This window comes from Euleptes europaea, chromosome 2 (assembly GCF_029931775.1).
Source record: "Euleptes europaea isolate rEulEur1 chromosome 2, rEulEur1.hap1, whole genome shotgun sequence".
Taxonomy (NCBI): domain Eukaryota; kingdom Metazoa; phylum Chordata; class Lepidosauria; order Squamata; family Sphaerodactylidae; genus Euleptes; species Euleptes europaea.
This window is the reverse complement of record NC_079313.1, coordinates 42,796,421-42,811,638: the sequence shown is the minus strand read 5'-3', so window position 1 is coordinate 42,811,638 and position 15,218 is coordinate 42,796,421. Positions and strand designations below refer to the sequence as shown.

The 15,218-nt window shown below is 43.4% G+C and overlaps 2 protein-coding genes across 4 annotated transcripts in view; one reads left to right on the top strand and one right to left on the bottom strand.

Annotated features, from left to right (window-relative positions):
- Positions 1-1,450, top strand: part of RTCA (RNA 3'-terminal phosphate cyclase) — a 197,415-nt gene extending 195,965 nt beyond the window's left edge. The window contains exon 12 of the mRNA XM_056867702.1: positions 1,440-1,450. The gene's annotated coding sequence lies outside the window, so the exon portion shown is untranslated. The remainder of the gene's footprint in view (positions 1-1,439) is intronic.
- The window catches only part of CDC14A (cell division cycle 14A), a 130,670-nt gene extending 115,838 nt beyond the window's left edge, over positions 1-14,832 (bottom strand). For 2 of the 3 annotated variants that reach the window (XM_056867698.1, XM_056867699.1), the window contains exons 1-2: positions 14,694-14,779; positions 13,713-13,803 (exon numbers count right to left, since the gene is read on the bottom strand). In XM_056867698.1, the coding sequence (XP_056723676.1) occupies positions 13,713-13,803; positions 14,694-14,754 (152 nt within the window). In that variant the 5' untranslated portion in view covers positions 14,755-14,779. Of the gene's footprint in view, positions 1-13,712; positions 13,804-14,693 lie in introns of all 3 variants that reach the window. The other variant, XM_056867697.1, reaches the window with a different exon arrangement.
- Between the last annotated feature and the right edge of the window lie 386 nt (positions 14,833-15,218).

Sequence of the window (15,218 nt, the reverse complement as noted above, 5' to 3'; positions counted from 1 at the left end):
CACAATTTAAATCACTAGTCAGTAAGACTAGATTTTCACGATTTAAATCACTACTCAGTATGATTCTGTGTACATAGATTTGCAAAGGAGCAATGGGATTAAGGTCTTTTCCTCAACTCTGTATGTTTATTTTATAACATTTTTGCTGTGAAGAAGCATGTTATCTCTGCAGAAACAAATTCTCAGTTTTGAGAACTGCAGAACCAAGCCTCTGTGATAATCTTGATAGAAAAACTGCCCAAAATAATCTTAAAGAAACCTCTGGAAGAGCCAAAAAAATTAAACATTGCATGAATATACAGCCTCATGCTACATAAGTAAAAACTAATCCTTATTTCATGATGAATAACCTTTGAACTATAATATATCTTAAATAGATTTTTCCTAAAAATGCATTTTATAAAAACAACAACACCTGATTTAATTTTTTTAAATCATTGATTTTATCCACCCTGGTTTATACTTTATTAGAAGAACCCGATTCCATTGAGCAATATTAACAGCTAAATGAAAAGAAGGTGTTTGATTGGCACAGCAATAATATGCTGGCAGAACTACCTTGGCTTACAAAAGTAATAACATCACAGTCAAAGAAGTTTCAGGCTTTCAGCAATATTGTATACATTATGTAAGAACTGTGCAACCAGCAGCTTAGTGTATGTCTTTCCCTATTATCTTATTCCTGCAGATAAACTTAGTTTATCTTGAAAGCAAGCATACAAATGTAATAGAATTTATAAAGACCTGAACATGTTACACAGTAAAAATCAAAGCACAAGTATACCTGAAATAAAAATGTAAAAGATACTTATAAGCCAAATTCTACAGTTTTACTTAATATTTTTCTTGTAAATTGCAATAAAGATGTAACTTTTTTGATATAAGAAAGAGCATTTGTTCTATTGTTTTCTGACACATTTCTTCTGAGAGCAATCAGTACTGCATAGTTCTGTATCACGGAAAGCTTACACACAGGTCATAGGAGGGCAGCCCATTCCTAAGGGGTGTGTGTGTTACTCCAGCGGCCGGGAGTGGCGCTGCCACGCTGCCTCCTCAGAGGCTTCCCGGCTGCTAAAAAGAAATTTAACTTCTATAATAAAATTAAAAATAGGAAAATGCCCCCATAGACTTCAACAGGGCTACAACACCAAAAAAGGTGTCATAGCTATTTTGCTGCGGGAAAGGGCGTTCTCGGGGTGAAAGAGGTTAGGAAGCTGCCTAAAGGCAGCTCTGCCTCCAGGAACGCCAGCGGGGACTTGCGCCACTGGAACGCTGCTAGAAGGCAGCGCCTGTGCCCAAACCCCAGCATGGATGCCACCTGGGACAGCATAAGTGCCCCTTATCACAGATGAAATGGACACTTACGCCAGCACGGGGTCACACTGGCTCCTAAGGAGCTTTGCCCCACCTTCAGGATTGCAGCCTTAGGCTTCGCATCCCTATAAAAAAGTACTACCAATGGAACAATTAACATATAAAAAAACAGTTCCACTCTAACTTTTCATTTAAGTCATTGGGGGGGCTAAAATCTTCCACCCTTCCAACAGCAAGAAGATGACACATACACACGAAGAGAGAATGCTCACTACACCACTATTTCCTTTACACAATCTCACCAGATTCTTGATGGATACTGATAAGGTAAATTAGGGAACTTCTGGTGGACACGGCAAGCTGGAGGGTCGTGTTTTTGCGTGATCCTTGTTTTCACCCCCCCACCCGAGCTGGGGGCCCTGATCATTGGATCAGGACCAGGTGAGACCCTATCGAAAGGTGGGGCTCTCTCCCCTCCACTGGAGAGCCTGGGCAGCCGGCAGCCATGGCTACAGTTGTGCCCGGCTCGGCTTTTACAGCGCGGGGGACTGCGGATCGCTCCATCAAGGCCTGCCTCCACCATCTTGTCTGAAAGTGTATGAGTGTGAATGTGTGAGCTACTTCATAAAATTATATACCTTCCTAAGGATGCCGAATATAAAAGGAGAAGGTAAATTAGGCAGGGGATGAAATAAAATTGCAGAAGTAAGCAAGCCAAGCACAAGACCCATATAAGCATGCAGGGTTAAGCGGCCCTTAAATGAAATTTCTGCTAATATCCCTGTTAAGATTCTGCTGAAACAAAAGTTTCTTGTCCATGCTCTATTGTGTTAGAATCTTTCATTTTTTCCTCAGTTCAGACTCAGAGGAACATTCAACTTTAATATAATTATGGCTTGTCACTTCAGTGTTGTTGGTTCTTGTAAACCTCAAAGGTTAAAAAAGTGTTGGAAAGGCAGGTACTTGCTCTATGGCAACATGACCTTTTAATAAATCCAGAGTCTCCTTGGAAGGGATACATGCTGGACACTGCAAAATTCTCTAAAAGTTGCTTCTGCAGCTACTCTAAGAGTATCTGTTGAAAGAGCACCTGCAAGATTGGAGACCTAGAAAAACTCATGGGAGAGAACAGCAGAAACACAAGGAGTTAAGGCTCTAAAGAGTGACCTCAGACTGAAACAGATACAGACCAACTGGACAACATGCTAGCCAAATGAAAGTGTATTGTGCACTAGTCAGTCAAGTGTGGTATGCCAAGCCTAGATCTGCTTGCAAAGAATAGAACAAGAGCTACCATTCTTCTTGGAGAATAAGCCAATTACCAGTTCTCAACTCATTAATTAGTTACAAGATCTAAGTCAGCCCAGCATTTGTCAATCATATTTTCTGCTTTATTCCTCACACCTATATTACAAGGTAAATATTAAAATAGAGCAAAGATTCCTATTTTAAGAGACACTTTTCAACTTAGCATGAAGAATAATTTTCAGGCAAGTTAGGCACCTTTAAAGCATAGTAACAGTGGGCTTATTCAGCTTTTTGTTTTAATCGGACAATACACAAGTGCAATTTCTTTTTCTAGGCAAGACAGTTTCTGATGCTTAATCATAAAATATTTAATTGGACTTGGCACAGCTACAGTAGAGTGTTAAAATAGCTGGCAATGGAGACATGGTAGTTGCAATACAAACTTGAATGTGAGTTATTAATGCTGATACCAAAAATAAGACATCCATCATTTACCATCACATTACTGGGAGGGATGGGGAGATACTACAACATAATATTTAAATGAATAAAGCTTCAATGCTTTATTCAAAATATGCAAGTAAGAAATGGCCCATACAGTAATATAATTTCAATTCAGGAAGTCAATCAAAAGCGAGGTTTTTTAAGTGGAAATCTTTTTAAGAAGATCCAATTCTACCAGAAAGATCAGAGATTTTTTAAAAATTATCATACAAGGCTGAAATATAATGTATTTTAATTTTATTTTTTTAATGGCATTTTTAGCAATGGTAGAGTTCAAACGGCTATAAAAGGGGATGACTTTGTCTAATGTTGATAACTTTAAAAACCTCCCAACAAACAGTATATGTCAGAGGTCCCCAACCTTTTTGAGCCCGTGGCCACATTTGGAATTCTGACATGGCATGGTGGGCTCAGCAACAAAACGGCTGCCACAAAATCGCTGCCTCAGGAGGCGGAGTCAGCCACAAAATGATTGCCGCAGCTTAACTTCAGTAACACAGTGCAGATCCTTGTGCCGTGGTGGCAGCTGCTGCCAAAGTAACATTTTAAAAAATTGGCACAGTCAATCAAATATCCAACAGTCAATCAGAAGCCTAGCTGTGCAAAAGCCTTACCTGGCCCCACCCACTTCCTCAATAAATTTGGCGGGTGCCAGAAAAGGAATTGGCGGCCACCATGGCACCCACAGGCTCCACGCTGGGGACCTCTGTTACATACTACCAAGCCAAAGCATATAGTGATAAGGCAAGCCAAGAATAAATTAATGGGTATCCTCCTATCCCCAAGAAAGTGGTGGGGAGAAGAGGGGGTGGGGAGAAAATAACTTTATTTCCCTGTATCCAATTTCAAATTCAGACCTCTCCTGCTCTCAGTTTTGTCAATGGGAACACATGGCAGGATCCAAACACCCCTACTCCCATTTTTTAAAGTTCCTAAACTCTGACAATTGCCCCTATGCTTACCTATCAGGTAGACAGAAAACAAGGGAAAAAACTGTAAAGAAATAACATGAATCAGCCTTCACTTCGGAAGATGTTGGTAAGAGAACCGTTAGTCATTGCTTTGGGGATAAAGAATGAAGCTCTTTTAGAGCTAAAATACATTGGTTCTTGTAGGTTATCCAAGCTGTGTGACCATGGTCTTGGTATTTTCTTTCCTGACGTTTCGCCAGCAGCTGTGGCAGGCATCTTCAGAGGAGTAACATTGAAGGACAGTGTCTCTTGCCTTCGACAATATTCTAAAATACATTGTTTTACTATTAGTACTACAGCCTAAGCATTCTAAGGAAACTCAACTAAATTTTTTAAAACTAAACGTACTAGTTAAAAGATTACTAAAATTAAAAAATGTCAACCTAACATTTGTTTCAGCAAAATTGTCAGAAAGCATGATCAAGGCTAAGACTGTCAAAGTAAAAGCCTTCCGAAAAGACTAAGAATAATGTGTATAATCTTGCCCCACTAACCTTTTGGAAGGAAAAAATGAGCATCAATGGGATAAGAGGTTCTCTTAAAAGGTAAAGGTCCCCTGTGCAAGCACTGGGTCATTCCTGACCCATGGGGTGATGTCACATCCCGACGTTTCCTAGGCAGACTTTGTTTGCGGGGTGGTTTGCCAGTGCCTTCCCCAGTCATCTTCCCTTTACCCCCATCAAGCTGGGTACTCATTTTACCGACCTCGGAAGGATGGAAGGCTGAGTCAACCTTGAGCTGGCTACCTGAAACCGACTTCTGCCGGGATCGAACTCAGGTTGTGAGCAGAGTTTGGATTGCAGTACTGCAGCTTAACACTCTGCGCCATGGGGCTCTTATGGACTGTTAAATACGGTAATTAAAAAGAAACAGTGGCCATGGATGAGCAGGACTTTCATAATAACCAAAGATGTGTTCTGGGACCAGTGGTGTGAGATTTCTGAAAAAATTTGAAATCAGAAAATTTCTAATATTGGCTAAGTTTAAATAATGTTAGCTGAAGATGATTGATTTGCATCACAACAGCCCTGACAACTATAGACTATATTTACATATTTGGGCGGAAAATTTCCCACCTCTCTGATTGGGACCAGCAATATTTAACATGGAAAAGTGATTTGGATTTAGGGATGAATAGTAAGGTACCAATGATTGCAAATGGCAGTAACTTATTCAGGATAATAAAATCCCAAGCAGTCCTAAGACGTTTAAAAGAATCTCTCCCAAGTAGCTGACTAATACCAAATCATTTTCAACATGTAACATGATGAAAGAAATAAAATCCTAACTTTACAATCCATCAATTGGTTGTACTATCCAGAAAAGAATAGCATCAGAAGTAAGTGAAAACACTTTGCTGCACAGCAAAAAACTAAAACAAAACAAAAGGAGTGCATATAGGAAACATTAGGTGGGAGATAACCCCCCCCAATACAACCACATATTACAATATCATTATACAAATCTACTGTGTGCCCCATTCGGAATATTCCCTAGTTTGGGCTGCCCAATACGAAACAGGATTAGAACTTTAAAAGACACACAAAAGAACAATTCAGATATATCAGAGGTTGAAACCCATCTTTATGATGAATGAATGGCTAAAAAGGTTGTGGATTTTTAGCCAAAACAATGACTAAGAGGTTAATGGAGAGATACGCATGCAAAGACCACATAGATTTCTCATAGTACTAGATCTTGTAGTTGGGGTGAATTGTGGAAGAGAGAAGGAAGCAGTCCTTTATATAGTGCATAATTATCATAGGAACTTACCACCACCCAATGTAGCAATGGCCACCTATTTAAGGATTAGATGAATTCATGGGGACTATACTTATCAATAGCCCTGGTTAGTATTTGGTTGGGAGACCACCAAGGAATACCAGGGTTGCTGTGCAGAGGAAACCACTGGCAAACCACCTCTGTTAGTCTCTTGCCATGAAAACACCACAAAAAAGGGGTCGCCGTAAGTCGGCTGAGACTTGATGGCACTTTACACACACGCATACTTACCAATACCTGTGACGGATGTATACAGATAATGTGCCTGGACTACCAGGTCATAGAAGCCAAGTAATAAGAGATGGCTGACATCATTTTTTCTTGAGAATTTGTCAGGGGAACTATCAGAGTAGCCTAGGAAAGAAACTTCAGCAATGGATCACAGCAGTGTGGCTAGTGAGGGAGCAGAGGCAGTAACATGCATGGTCTGTGGCATGTTTGTCTTTTTACCTGAGGGTAACAATTACATTTGCAGCAAGTGTAAGTTGGTAGCCCTGCTGGAGGAGAAGATACAGGGTCTTGAGGCACACTTGTCCACACTCCATTTTATAAAGGAAGGTGTTCATGGACAGAACTCATGAAGCTCTTTAGCGAGGAGCAGGAGAATAAGGAATCTGAACAAATGGAGGTACAAGCAACCAAGAGGAGGATGCATGGAAGAATGTGACCCACAGGAGTAGGAAAATCAGGACACATCCTGATCCTTTCTTGCTCAGCAATCAGTTCCAGGCTCCTGCACATGAGAGGACTCGATCTTCTGCTCCACAATTTAGAAAGAGGAGTGTTCTGGTAATTGGGATTCCCTACTGAGAGGGGTAGAGTCTAAAGTATGCCGACCGGACTTGTTGTCTTGAGAGGTCTGCTGTTTACCAGGTACACGCATCCAGGATGTGATGGAAAGGGTAGGAAGACGCATCAAGCCCACAGATTATTACCCTTTCTTGCTCGTTCATGTGGGAACAAATGATATTGCCCGGCACAGCCCAGAATGTTTTAAAAGAGGCTACATGGCTCTTGGTGAGAAGGTGAAGGACCTGAGGGCGCAGGTTGTGTTTTTATCAGTTCTGCCTGTCGTGGCTTAGGAAGGGAAAGACGAATACTACAAATAAATGCCTGGATGTGTAGGTGGTGTCATCAAGAAAGGTTTAGATTTCTGGACCATGGCTTACGCTTTCGAGAAGAAGCTCTTCTATCGGGGGATGGTTTACACCTCACGAGGGTAGGAAAAAATGTGTTTGGTGAGAGCCTCGCAAACCTGATCAGGAGGGCTTTAAACTAAATCCTATGGGGGAGCAAGACAACAACTTAAATGCATAATTATAGGATGGGGGAGACTTATCTGAGCAGTAGTGTGTGTGAAAAGGATCTTGGGGTCTTAGTAGACCAAGCACTGAACATGAGTCAGCAGTGTGATGCGGTAGCTTAAAAGGCAAATGCGGTCTTGGGCTGCATCAACAGAAGTATAGTGTCCAGATCACATGAAGTGATGGTATCGCTTTACTCTGCTCTGGTTAGACCTCACCTAGAGTACTGTGTTCAGTTTTGGGCACCACAATTTAAGAAAGATGTAGACAAGCTGGAATGTGTCCAGAGGAGGGCAACAAAGATGGTGAGGGGTCTGGAGACCAAGTCCTATGAGGAAAGGTTGAAGGAGCTGGGTATGTTTAGCCTGAAGAGGAGAAGACTGAGAGGGGATATGAAAACCATGTTCAAGTACTTGAGGGGCTGTCATATAGAGGATGGTGCCGAGTTGTTTTCTGTTGCCCAAGAACATCGGACCAGAACCAATGGGTTGAAATTAAATCAAAAGAGTTTCTGTCTAGACATCAGGAAGAATTTTCTAACAGAGCAGTTCCTCAGTGGAACAGGCTTCCTCAGGAGGTGGTAAGCTCTTCTTCCCTGGAGGTGTTTAAGAAGAGATTAGATGGCCATCTGTCAGCAATGCTGATTCTGTGACCTTGGGCAGTTAATGAGAGGGAGGGCATCTTGGCCATCTTCTGGTCACTAGGGGTGTGGGGGGGAGGTAGTTGTGAATTTTCTGCATTGTGCAGGGGGTTGGACTTGATGACCCTGGTGGTCCCTTCCAACTCTATGATTCTACTTCTACTGTATGCATTAGCTCTGAGGAGGCAGCTGATAGTTGGGCAGCAGAATAGTTTTGGTTATTTTTTAAAGAATAAGGTACAGAATATTGTGAGGCTAGAATGCAGTCACAGTGTATTCGTACAGATTGCTGGACTAATAATAACCTTGTAATATATATAATTCACCTGAGGTGAGTAACAACACTATTCAGATGAATAAAGTACTAGACGACTGTTTAAACCACTATTACTGCAATCCTAAACAGACTAACACCCTTTTAAACTCATTGATCTCCATTGACTTAGATGGGTCTAACTCTATTTAAGATGCACTGTTTGTGACCTAAAGATATGTGCAGGCAAGAACAACTGTGGTATAAAAGGCTTTTTGTACTTACCTGCAAGGCTAAACTACTGTGCCTGAAATCACCTCTGATACTGTAATGCTGTGCTATAGTGCACACTTCAAAGAACAACTTCTTTGGGTGTACCTGAGGCAGGTAATTTAGCTGTATAACAGAGTGCTTTGAGCTATGCAGGATGCTCTTTAAATGTTTAATATAATGTAAATTACTATGATTACAATACAATTATTTTAAGAGTTACAAGTTGCAAAGCTACATTATGTGGCCAAACAACAGAAACCTTTGTTTTTGTATGACTGAGAAGTGATTTTTTTACTCTTTCTGGTGGTTTAAGTAGCTATTACCAAGCGGTAATAGAGGAAGGGCCGTGGCTCAGTGGTAGAGCATCTGCTTAGCATGCAGCAGGTTCCAAGTTCAATCCCCGGCATTTCCAGTTAAAGGGAATAGGCAAGTAGGTGATGTGAAAGACTTCTGCCTGAGACCCTGGAGAGCCGCTGCCGGTCTGAGTAGACAATACTGACTTGGATGGACCAAGGGTCTGATTCAGTGTAAGGCAGCTTCATGTGTACACGTGGTATCATTAGAGCTATACAAAAGCAGTCAGTTAATGTGGGTTGACAGGACTAGAGCTATATATCAGTGAATTCTTTTCAAAATTTTGGTAAGTTTAATGGATGTTTAAAGTACTCAAGATGCCTAGTTTCCTAAGTCACAAGAATTATTCAAGTCCGTTAAACAACAGAAATGTTGCTTGAGGAGGAGGAAGAGAATTGGCAGTTTCTTGAATATACCAAACATCTACATTTTGTTTCTGTCAATACCCACAAACCATCAAATTCCAAGTTTTTCTTTTAAAAACCAAGCACGCAGTAAACTACTACGGTAATCACAGCCAAGGGTACAGTTTGAACATTGTCATTTTTCTGTTTTTAAACACATTCTTATTTTTCATATGCACTAAGCACCTAATTATATTCTAATTTTGCTATTTTTATTGTGCATTGCCTAGGCAGTATTCCAGAAAAAATATGATTTACTTATTTTTAAATCAATCAAAACTGACCCAGAAATAATTAGAGGTGCTGCAAAATGTCTGGCAATAGTAGTTTCCTTAAAGTTATGTTAAAATGATTTTATTGCTGATTATATACGAATTGGATGAGTCTATGTATTTATTTTTTTATGTGCTAACTGGATGTATTATCCATTTTATTGTTTATATTTGTAGTATTACCGTATATACTCATGTATAAGCCGACCCGCGTATAAGCCGAGGTGCCTAATTTTACCCCCAAAATGGGGGAAAATTAGGCACCCGTGTATAAGCCGAGGGTCGGCTTACACAATGCCCCTGCCCCAGGTCGCCCTCCCGCCCGGCCTCCCAGGCCCTCCAGACCCACCCCGACCCCAGTGCCACCCCCTCCCGGGCCCTCCACACCCACCCTGACCCCAGCGCCACCCTAGGGGGGAGGGAGAAGAGCCCGTGAACCCCTTACTCACCGGGAGGACGAGGCCCGCTGATCAGCTGGAGGTGGCGGCAGGGAAGGCACGCAGGCTGGAGGCGGCAGCGGGGCCCTGCCTGAGCGCAGGCAGGCCCTGCAGGCCTCTCCCAGGCCGCAGAGAAGGCGCGGGGGGGGGGGGCGGCGGGGCCTGCCTGCACTCAGGCAGGCCCTGCAGGCCTCTCCCAGGCCGCAGAGAAGGCGCGGGGGGGGGCGGCGGGGGGGGCGGGGCCTGCCTGCACTCAGGCAGGCCCTGCAGGCCTCTCCCAGGCCGCAGAGAAGGCGCGGGGGGGCGGGCGGCGGGGCCTGCCTGCACTCAGGCAGGCCCTGCAGGCCTCTCCCAGGCCGCAGAGAAGGCGTGCGGGATGGTGGCGGCAGCGGTGGTAAGTTCCCCCTCCCTCTATCCCTCCTCCCTCCTCCCCTCGCCTACCGTATTGACCCGCGTATAAGCAGAGTTGGCTTTTTTCAGCCCTTTTTTTGGGCTGAAAAACTCGGCTTATACGCGAGTATATACGGTATAATGTTTTAAGTCTTTTAAGATTTTATCATGTTTTAACATTGTTTTACGTATTCTTCATGCTCAAGATCTTGGTCATATGAGCTTAATAATAAAGGAAAGGAAATCAATCAAAATAAAATAAAGTCTAAAACTTAACTTAATAGAGTCTTTATCATTTGGTCTTAAGGCACACCTTAATTTGATTTAGAAGCTGTAGTACTCAAACTTCAAGACAGAGGTAATCATCGCTAACATCAAAGAAGTTTAGCTGCCTTAACTTAACTAAGCACGCTTTGGACAACAACTCTACATCAGCTCCCAATTTCCATCATTGGATGAAAGTTTTTGTATTGGTTCACCACCAACCCCCTTGATCATATTCCCCTTCCCCATCTCTCGCAAAGTAATATTTGGATGTCTGTTGTACAATTTAGCCTCATTCTTTTTTATTCCCACTGGTTGCCCTACTTGGCAGTACACTTAAGTACACTCGATATGGGCACTGTTTCTTGAATCATCTATTCATGGATTAGCAGCTCAAGCAGTGCTCAGACTGGAATCCCTGTCAAGGAAGTACCATTGCAGAGAAATGGTAGTAGTTACTGAGCAGATCAGTGTCTTTTCTTGAGATGGAAGGTAAATATTCATGCTCCCTTATTGGTGGGCAGAATCATAACTATTTAGAGTACTGAGCCCATTGTAGAGATCATCCAATACAAGGGCTGGAAGTTCATCCAGAAAGCTCAGTGGTTGACACCTATGATGATTTGCCAATTTCTGGCCCCCAGTATTAAGTGACATATATGTAACTGATACAGATGTTTTCCCCACAGATGTTTCATCACAAAGAAAAGCAACCCTTTATGAGTAGGTCATAAATTTGGTTATAAGAGACTGTATTTGCATTACATTCAGATTACACTTTAAACAAGATTAAAATAAATGTGCTGTAGCTGAAGCAGAAACAAAAAATAAGGCTTCGTTTTTAAAAATAATTGATCCTTATCCTCTCCAGTTACAAAATTGATATTTTATTGGACCAGGCACAAAGCATCAGAAAATAGTAAGGAGACCCTTCAGTACTCTACAACTGAAGTGTGAGGTCTCATCTGTGATCGGTCAACATGACTTTATAGCCAGGAAGGCTAGCCTGGTTGTCATGGACCATCCTGGGAGGAGGAGGACAAGCTGCCCCCAAGCCCCACCTTGTCATACCTTCCCAGTAAGACTGACTTTCCAATACTTCCCCAAAGAGACCCGGAGTCAGCAGGGTCCTCAGGCCTGGAAGTCCCAGAATGGACCAGCCCACGGTCTCCTGAAGCACCTCAGGAGCACAGGAGATGAAGGGCTAGGAGTGAGGCATGAACCAGATGCAGGAATGTGCACGTGGTGGCAAGGCCACCATTCTGCTAAAGAAATGCTAGGAGAAACACATAAGTCATCACATGATCTGGGCCCCAGTACTCCTCACGAATGGGGGAGCGAACTGATATTGTGAGGAGAAGCCTGAAGTGGAACCAAGCAACACCTTTAGGGAAACTCCCTATATAAGGCTGCAGCCAGTCTGGGATCAATATGTCTGCAATCTCGCTGATGATCCTACCAGTTACCTGCCTTCTTTAAACTCTAGGACCCCTACCTTGGACTATGATTCTGGGCTGTGCTTCTGGACTTTGGCTTTTGACTGGAACTCTACAACCCTTGCTGAGAAACCAGTTGTGGACTGGTACTTGCCTCCAACCTGGTATGCAGGACACTGGTCTACCCATGCTGCAGAAGGAGGTGATAGAGTGCTGAGGTGGTAGAATGGACACCTAAGACTTCAGGTGAGAGACAGGATTTTTCAAAGTTATCCTTTTTAACAATCCCCTGCAAGCTAACACAACATGCAAATAGCCTAAAACTTGCCTTGATGTGCTAATAGTTTATTTGCAGGCTTTTTAAAATCTGGGTTAACATTAAAAATATGATTCCCCCCCAGACAGTTGGAAATACTACATCCGATTCTACCACCTCAGCATTCTACCATCTAATTCTGCTTTATATTTAGACTAGGCCAATTACAGTCTTCTCAAATACACAGCACGACCCTAAGAATGAAACTAAAAAAGCCATTTAAAGCAGTTTCACTGGTTACTTTTAAAAGTCAGAAGAATTACAACCAAGAAACATAAGATACTTTAAAAAGGAAACACTTCAGGTAAAGACAGACATACACAGCAGTAGCCAGTTTACTGTGGGTCTGCACCCATCCCTGATTGGACAGAAGTGAAAACTTCCAAAGTGAATCAATCCCAAGAGCATCCAGTGGTTCTTGTTTCCATGGTTATGCACAGTGCACCAGTCAACCAGTCGTGAGCAAACACCCCCATTACACTTCTAGTTAAAAAAATATGAGTTCCAAATACAAAACTCTAGAACACAAACAAATGCCAAGCACCCACCAAAAAGATTAAAAAAACAACAAGTCTCTGGGGAGACACTGCCATTAGATGATACTAACTTGACAGACCAGTGGTTCATGCTATTTAACATTTGAAGAATCTACCCTACCTCAAATTCTCTCTGATTCTCTGGTATTTCATTACAGTGCTGCAGATCACTTACTGGCAATGAAGTCATAACAAGTAATTTTTCTACATTAATAGTTTCAGTCTCTTCCCTTGCTTTATATTAAGTCTTGTGGGCCTCCAAGGCCATGGCTATACCTCAAAGGAAGGGAAGTGTGCTACATGATTAATGAAAGAAATTCTCATTATACAACGTTTTACAAAGTCAATAATTAAGCACTTCTTGAGGCAGTCAGAGTTCTCTGATAACAGTTTGTGACTGGAAGTGCTCCAAAATGTTGTAGGACAGAAAAATTGAAGACTTTTAAGAATCCACACAGAATTCAACCACACTCTTAATTTTCTTTTTACTGTAACCACTTAATGAAACACTACATTCAATACTTAAGCATTCAACATACATTATTATGGTCAATCACTAATCAAATACAACTGGCATGTGTAGAGAAACAGCTCAGCCAATCTTTTTGTCAAATGGTAGAAAGAGACAACTAAGTTCTTTAGGACAGGTAGAAACAAGATTTTAAGAGTGGGGATTACTGCAAATGATCTGGGTGCTTTAAAAACAAAACGTATTCCAGGTTCTCACAGCTGTCATAAATTCGATCCATTCAACTAAGTAGGGGGGAACCATTTTCTATTTAAGATGCAGTTGCACTCTAGAACTTTATAAGTAGCTCATTTAACACATGCAGGTATGCACAGTCAGTATAGTTCACTTCTAGATACTCTTTTTGCACATCTAAGAGAAGGAAAGAAGTCTACTTGTCAACACACTGCAGAGAAACTCCCCCCACTACAAAATGGAAAATGAAAGTGAGCAGAGGCAATGCAGGAAGCAACAGAAAAAGGCGAAAATCATAGCCAAGAGCTTACTTTTCATAGACAAGTTCCTCATCTGTACAGAAATAGTGGGTGTTTATTGTGCTTTTTGGTCTGTTCCGTAAAGTAGCAAAATATAGTCGGTCTGGAAAAGAGGGGTGGAAGAGAACAGTTGTCGGTGCAGTATGGTAATTTTCAATAAACCCACTGTTTCACAGTTTATCATTTACTACTAAGTATTTCACAATCCTCATTAGGAAGAACATCAGAACACAGCTGTCTGAAATTAGGATTAGGAAGTCCCATTAAAGATGTAATCCTAAACATGTTAAGTAAGAAGTAAACCCCCCACTCAACTACAGAGAAGTAAAAGCAACCCTAGTCTGTCGGAAGCAAAATAAGAGATCTGAATCTGGGAAACCCAACAGTATTTTTATTCCAGCATAAACTTTCGGAGATCAGAGTCCGCTTCGCCAGATCTGAAAAACTGGACACAAAATAATAATAATAATAATAATAAAAAATGCTAGAATACAACCGTGTTAGCCTTTAAGCAAACCCCCCACCCCTCTCCTTTCCACCTCCCCAGCACAATAAAGTGGAAAAAGTTCTTTTTCATTTCCTTTCTTGCCACCCCCCACCCCCAATAAAGTGGAAAAAGTTCGACTTTTTCATTTCCTTTCTTGCCACCCCCCACCCCACCCCACCCCAATAAAGTGGAAAAAGATCTACTTTTTCATTTCCTTTCTTGCCACCCCCCACCCCAATAAAATGGGAAAAGTTCGACTTTTTCATTTCCTTTCTTGCTACCTCCCCCCCCCCCCGAAAGCCACGGGCGAGGTTTCGCGTCGCCTTAGGGCGCCGTTTTCCCTCTCAGGGAGGCAGGTGCCTCCAAGGCAAGGAAAGCAAGTTACCCCCCCACCTCGGAGGGGTGGTGGTGGAGGAGGAAGAGCCGCTGCTGAGGTGCCGCCGCCCCCCCCCCCAGGTCCCTGAGGCGCTTTCTGCGGACCCGGGTCCCCGCCCCCCGCCCCTCACCTTTGAGGAACTCGCAGGCTCCCACCAGCTGCTCGCAAGCGGCGGGCGGGAGCGGCTCCATCCTGAAGAGAGCGCGGAGCTGCGAGGAGGCGGCGGCGGCGGCGGCGGCGGCGGCGCGGGAGGGCGGCTCGGCGCTCATGAGCGGCCCCCAGAGCGGCGACTCCTTCCAGGGCAGTGGAGGCTGCAGCGCCACCCGGCCGGGTCTAGCGCAAGGGGCGCCGGCAGCGGCGGCGGAGGCATCGGGGCATGTCCAGAGCCGGCCGCCGGGGGCCGCGCCGCCGCCCAAGACTCCTCCTGCCTCTTGGGCCGCATGGGACGGGAAGGCGCCCGCGCGCGAGGAAGGAGGCGGCGGCGGAAAAAAGGGACAGGGGGAGAGAAGCGGCGGCGGAGGAGGAGGAAGAGGAGGGCGCCAGGACCCAGCGAGCAGCTTGGCGGGCGGGAAAAGGCAGGCAGCCGGACGGAGAGAGGGCGGGGTGGAAAAAAAGGGTGCGTGTTTTTTTTTTAATCGTCCCGCCCCCTCGGCGG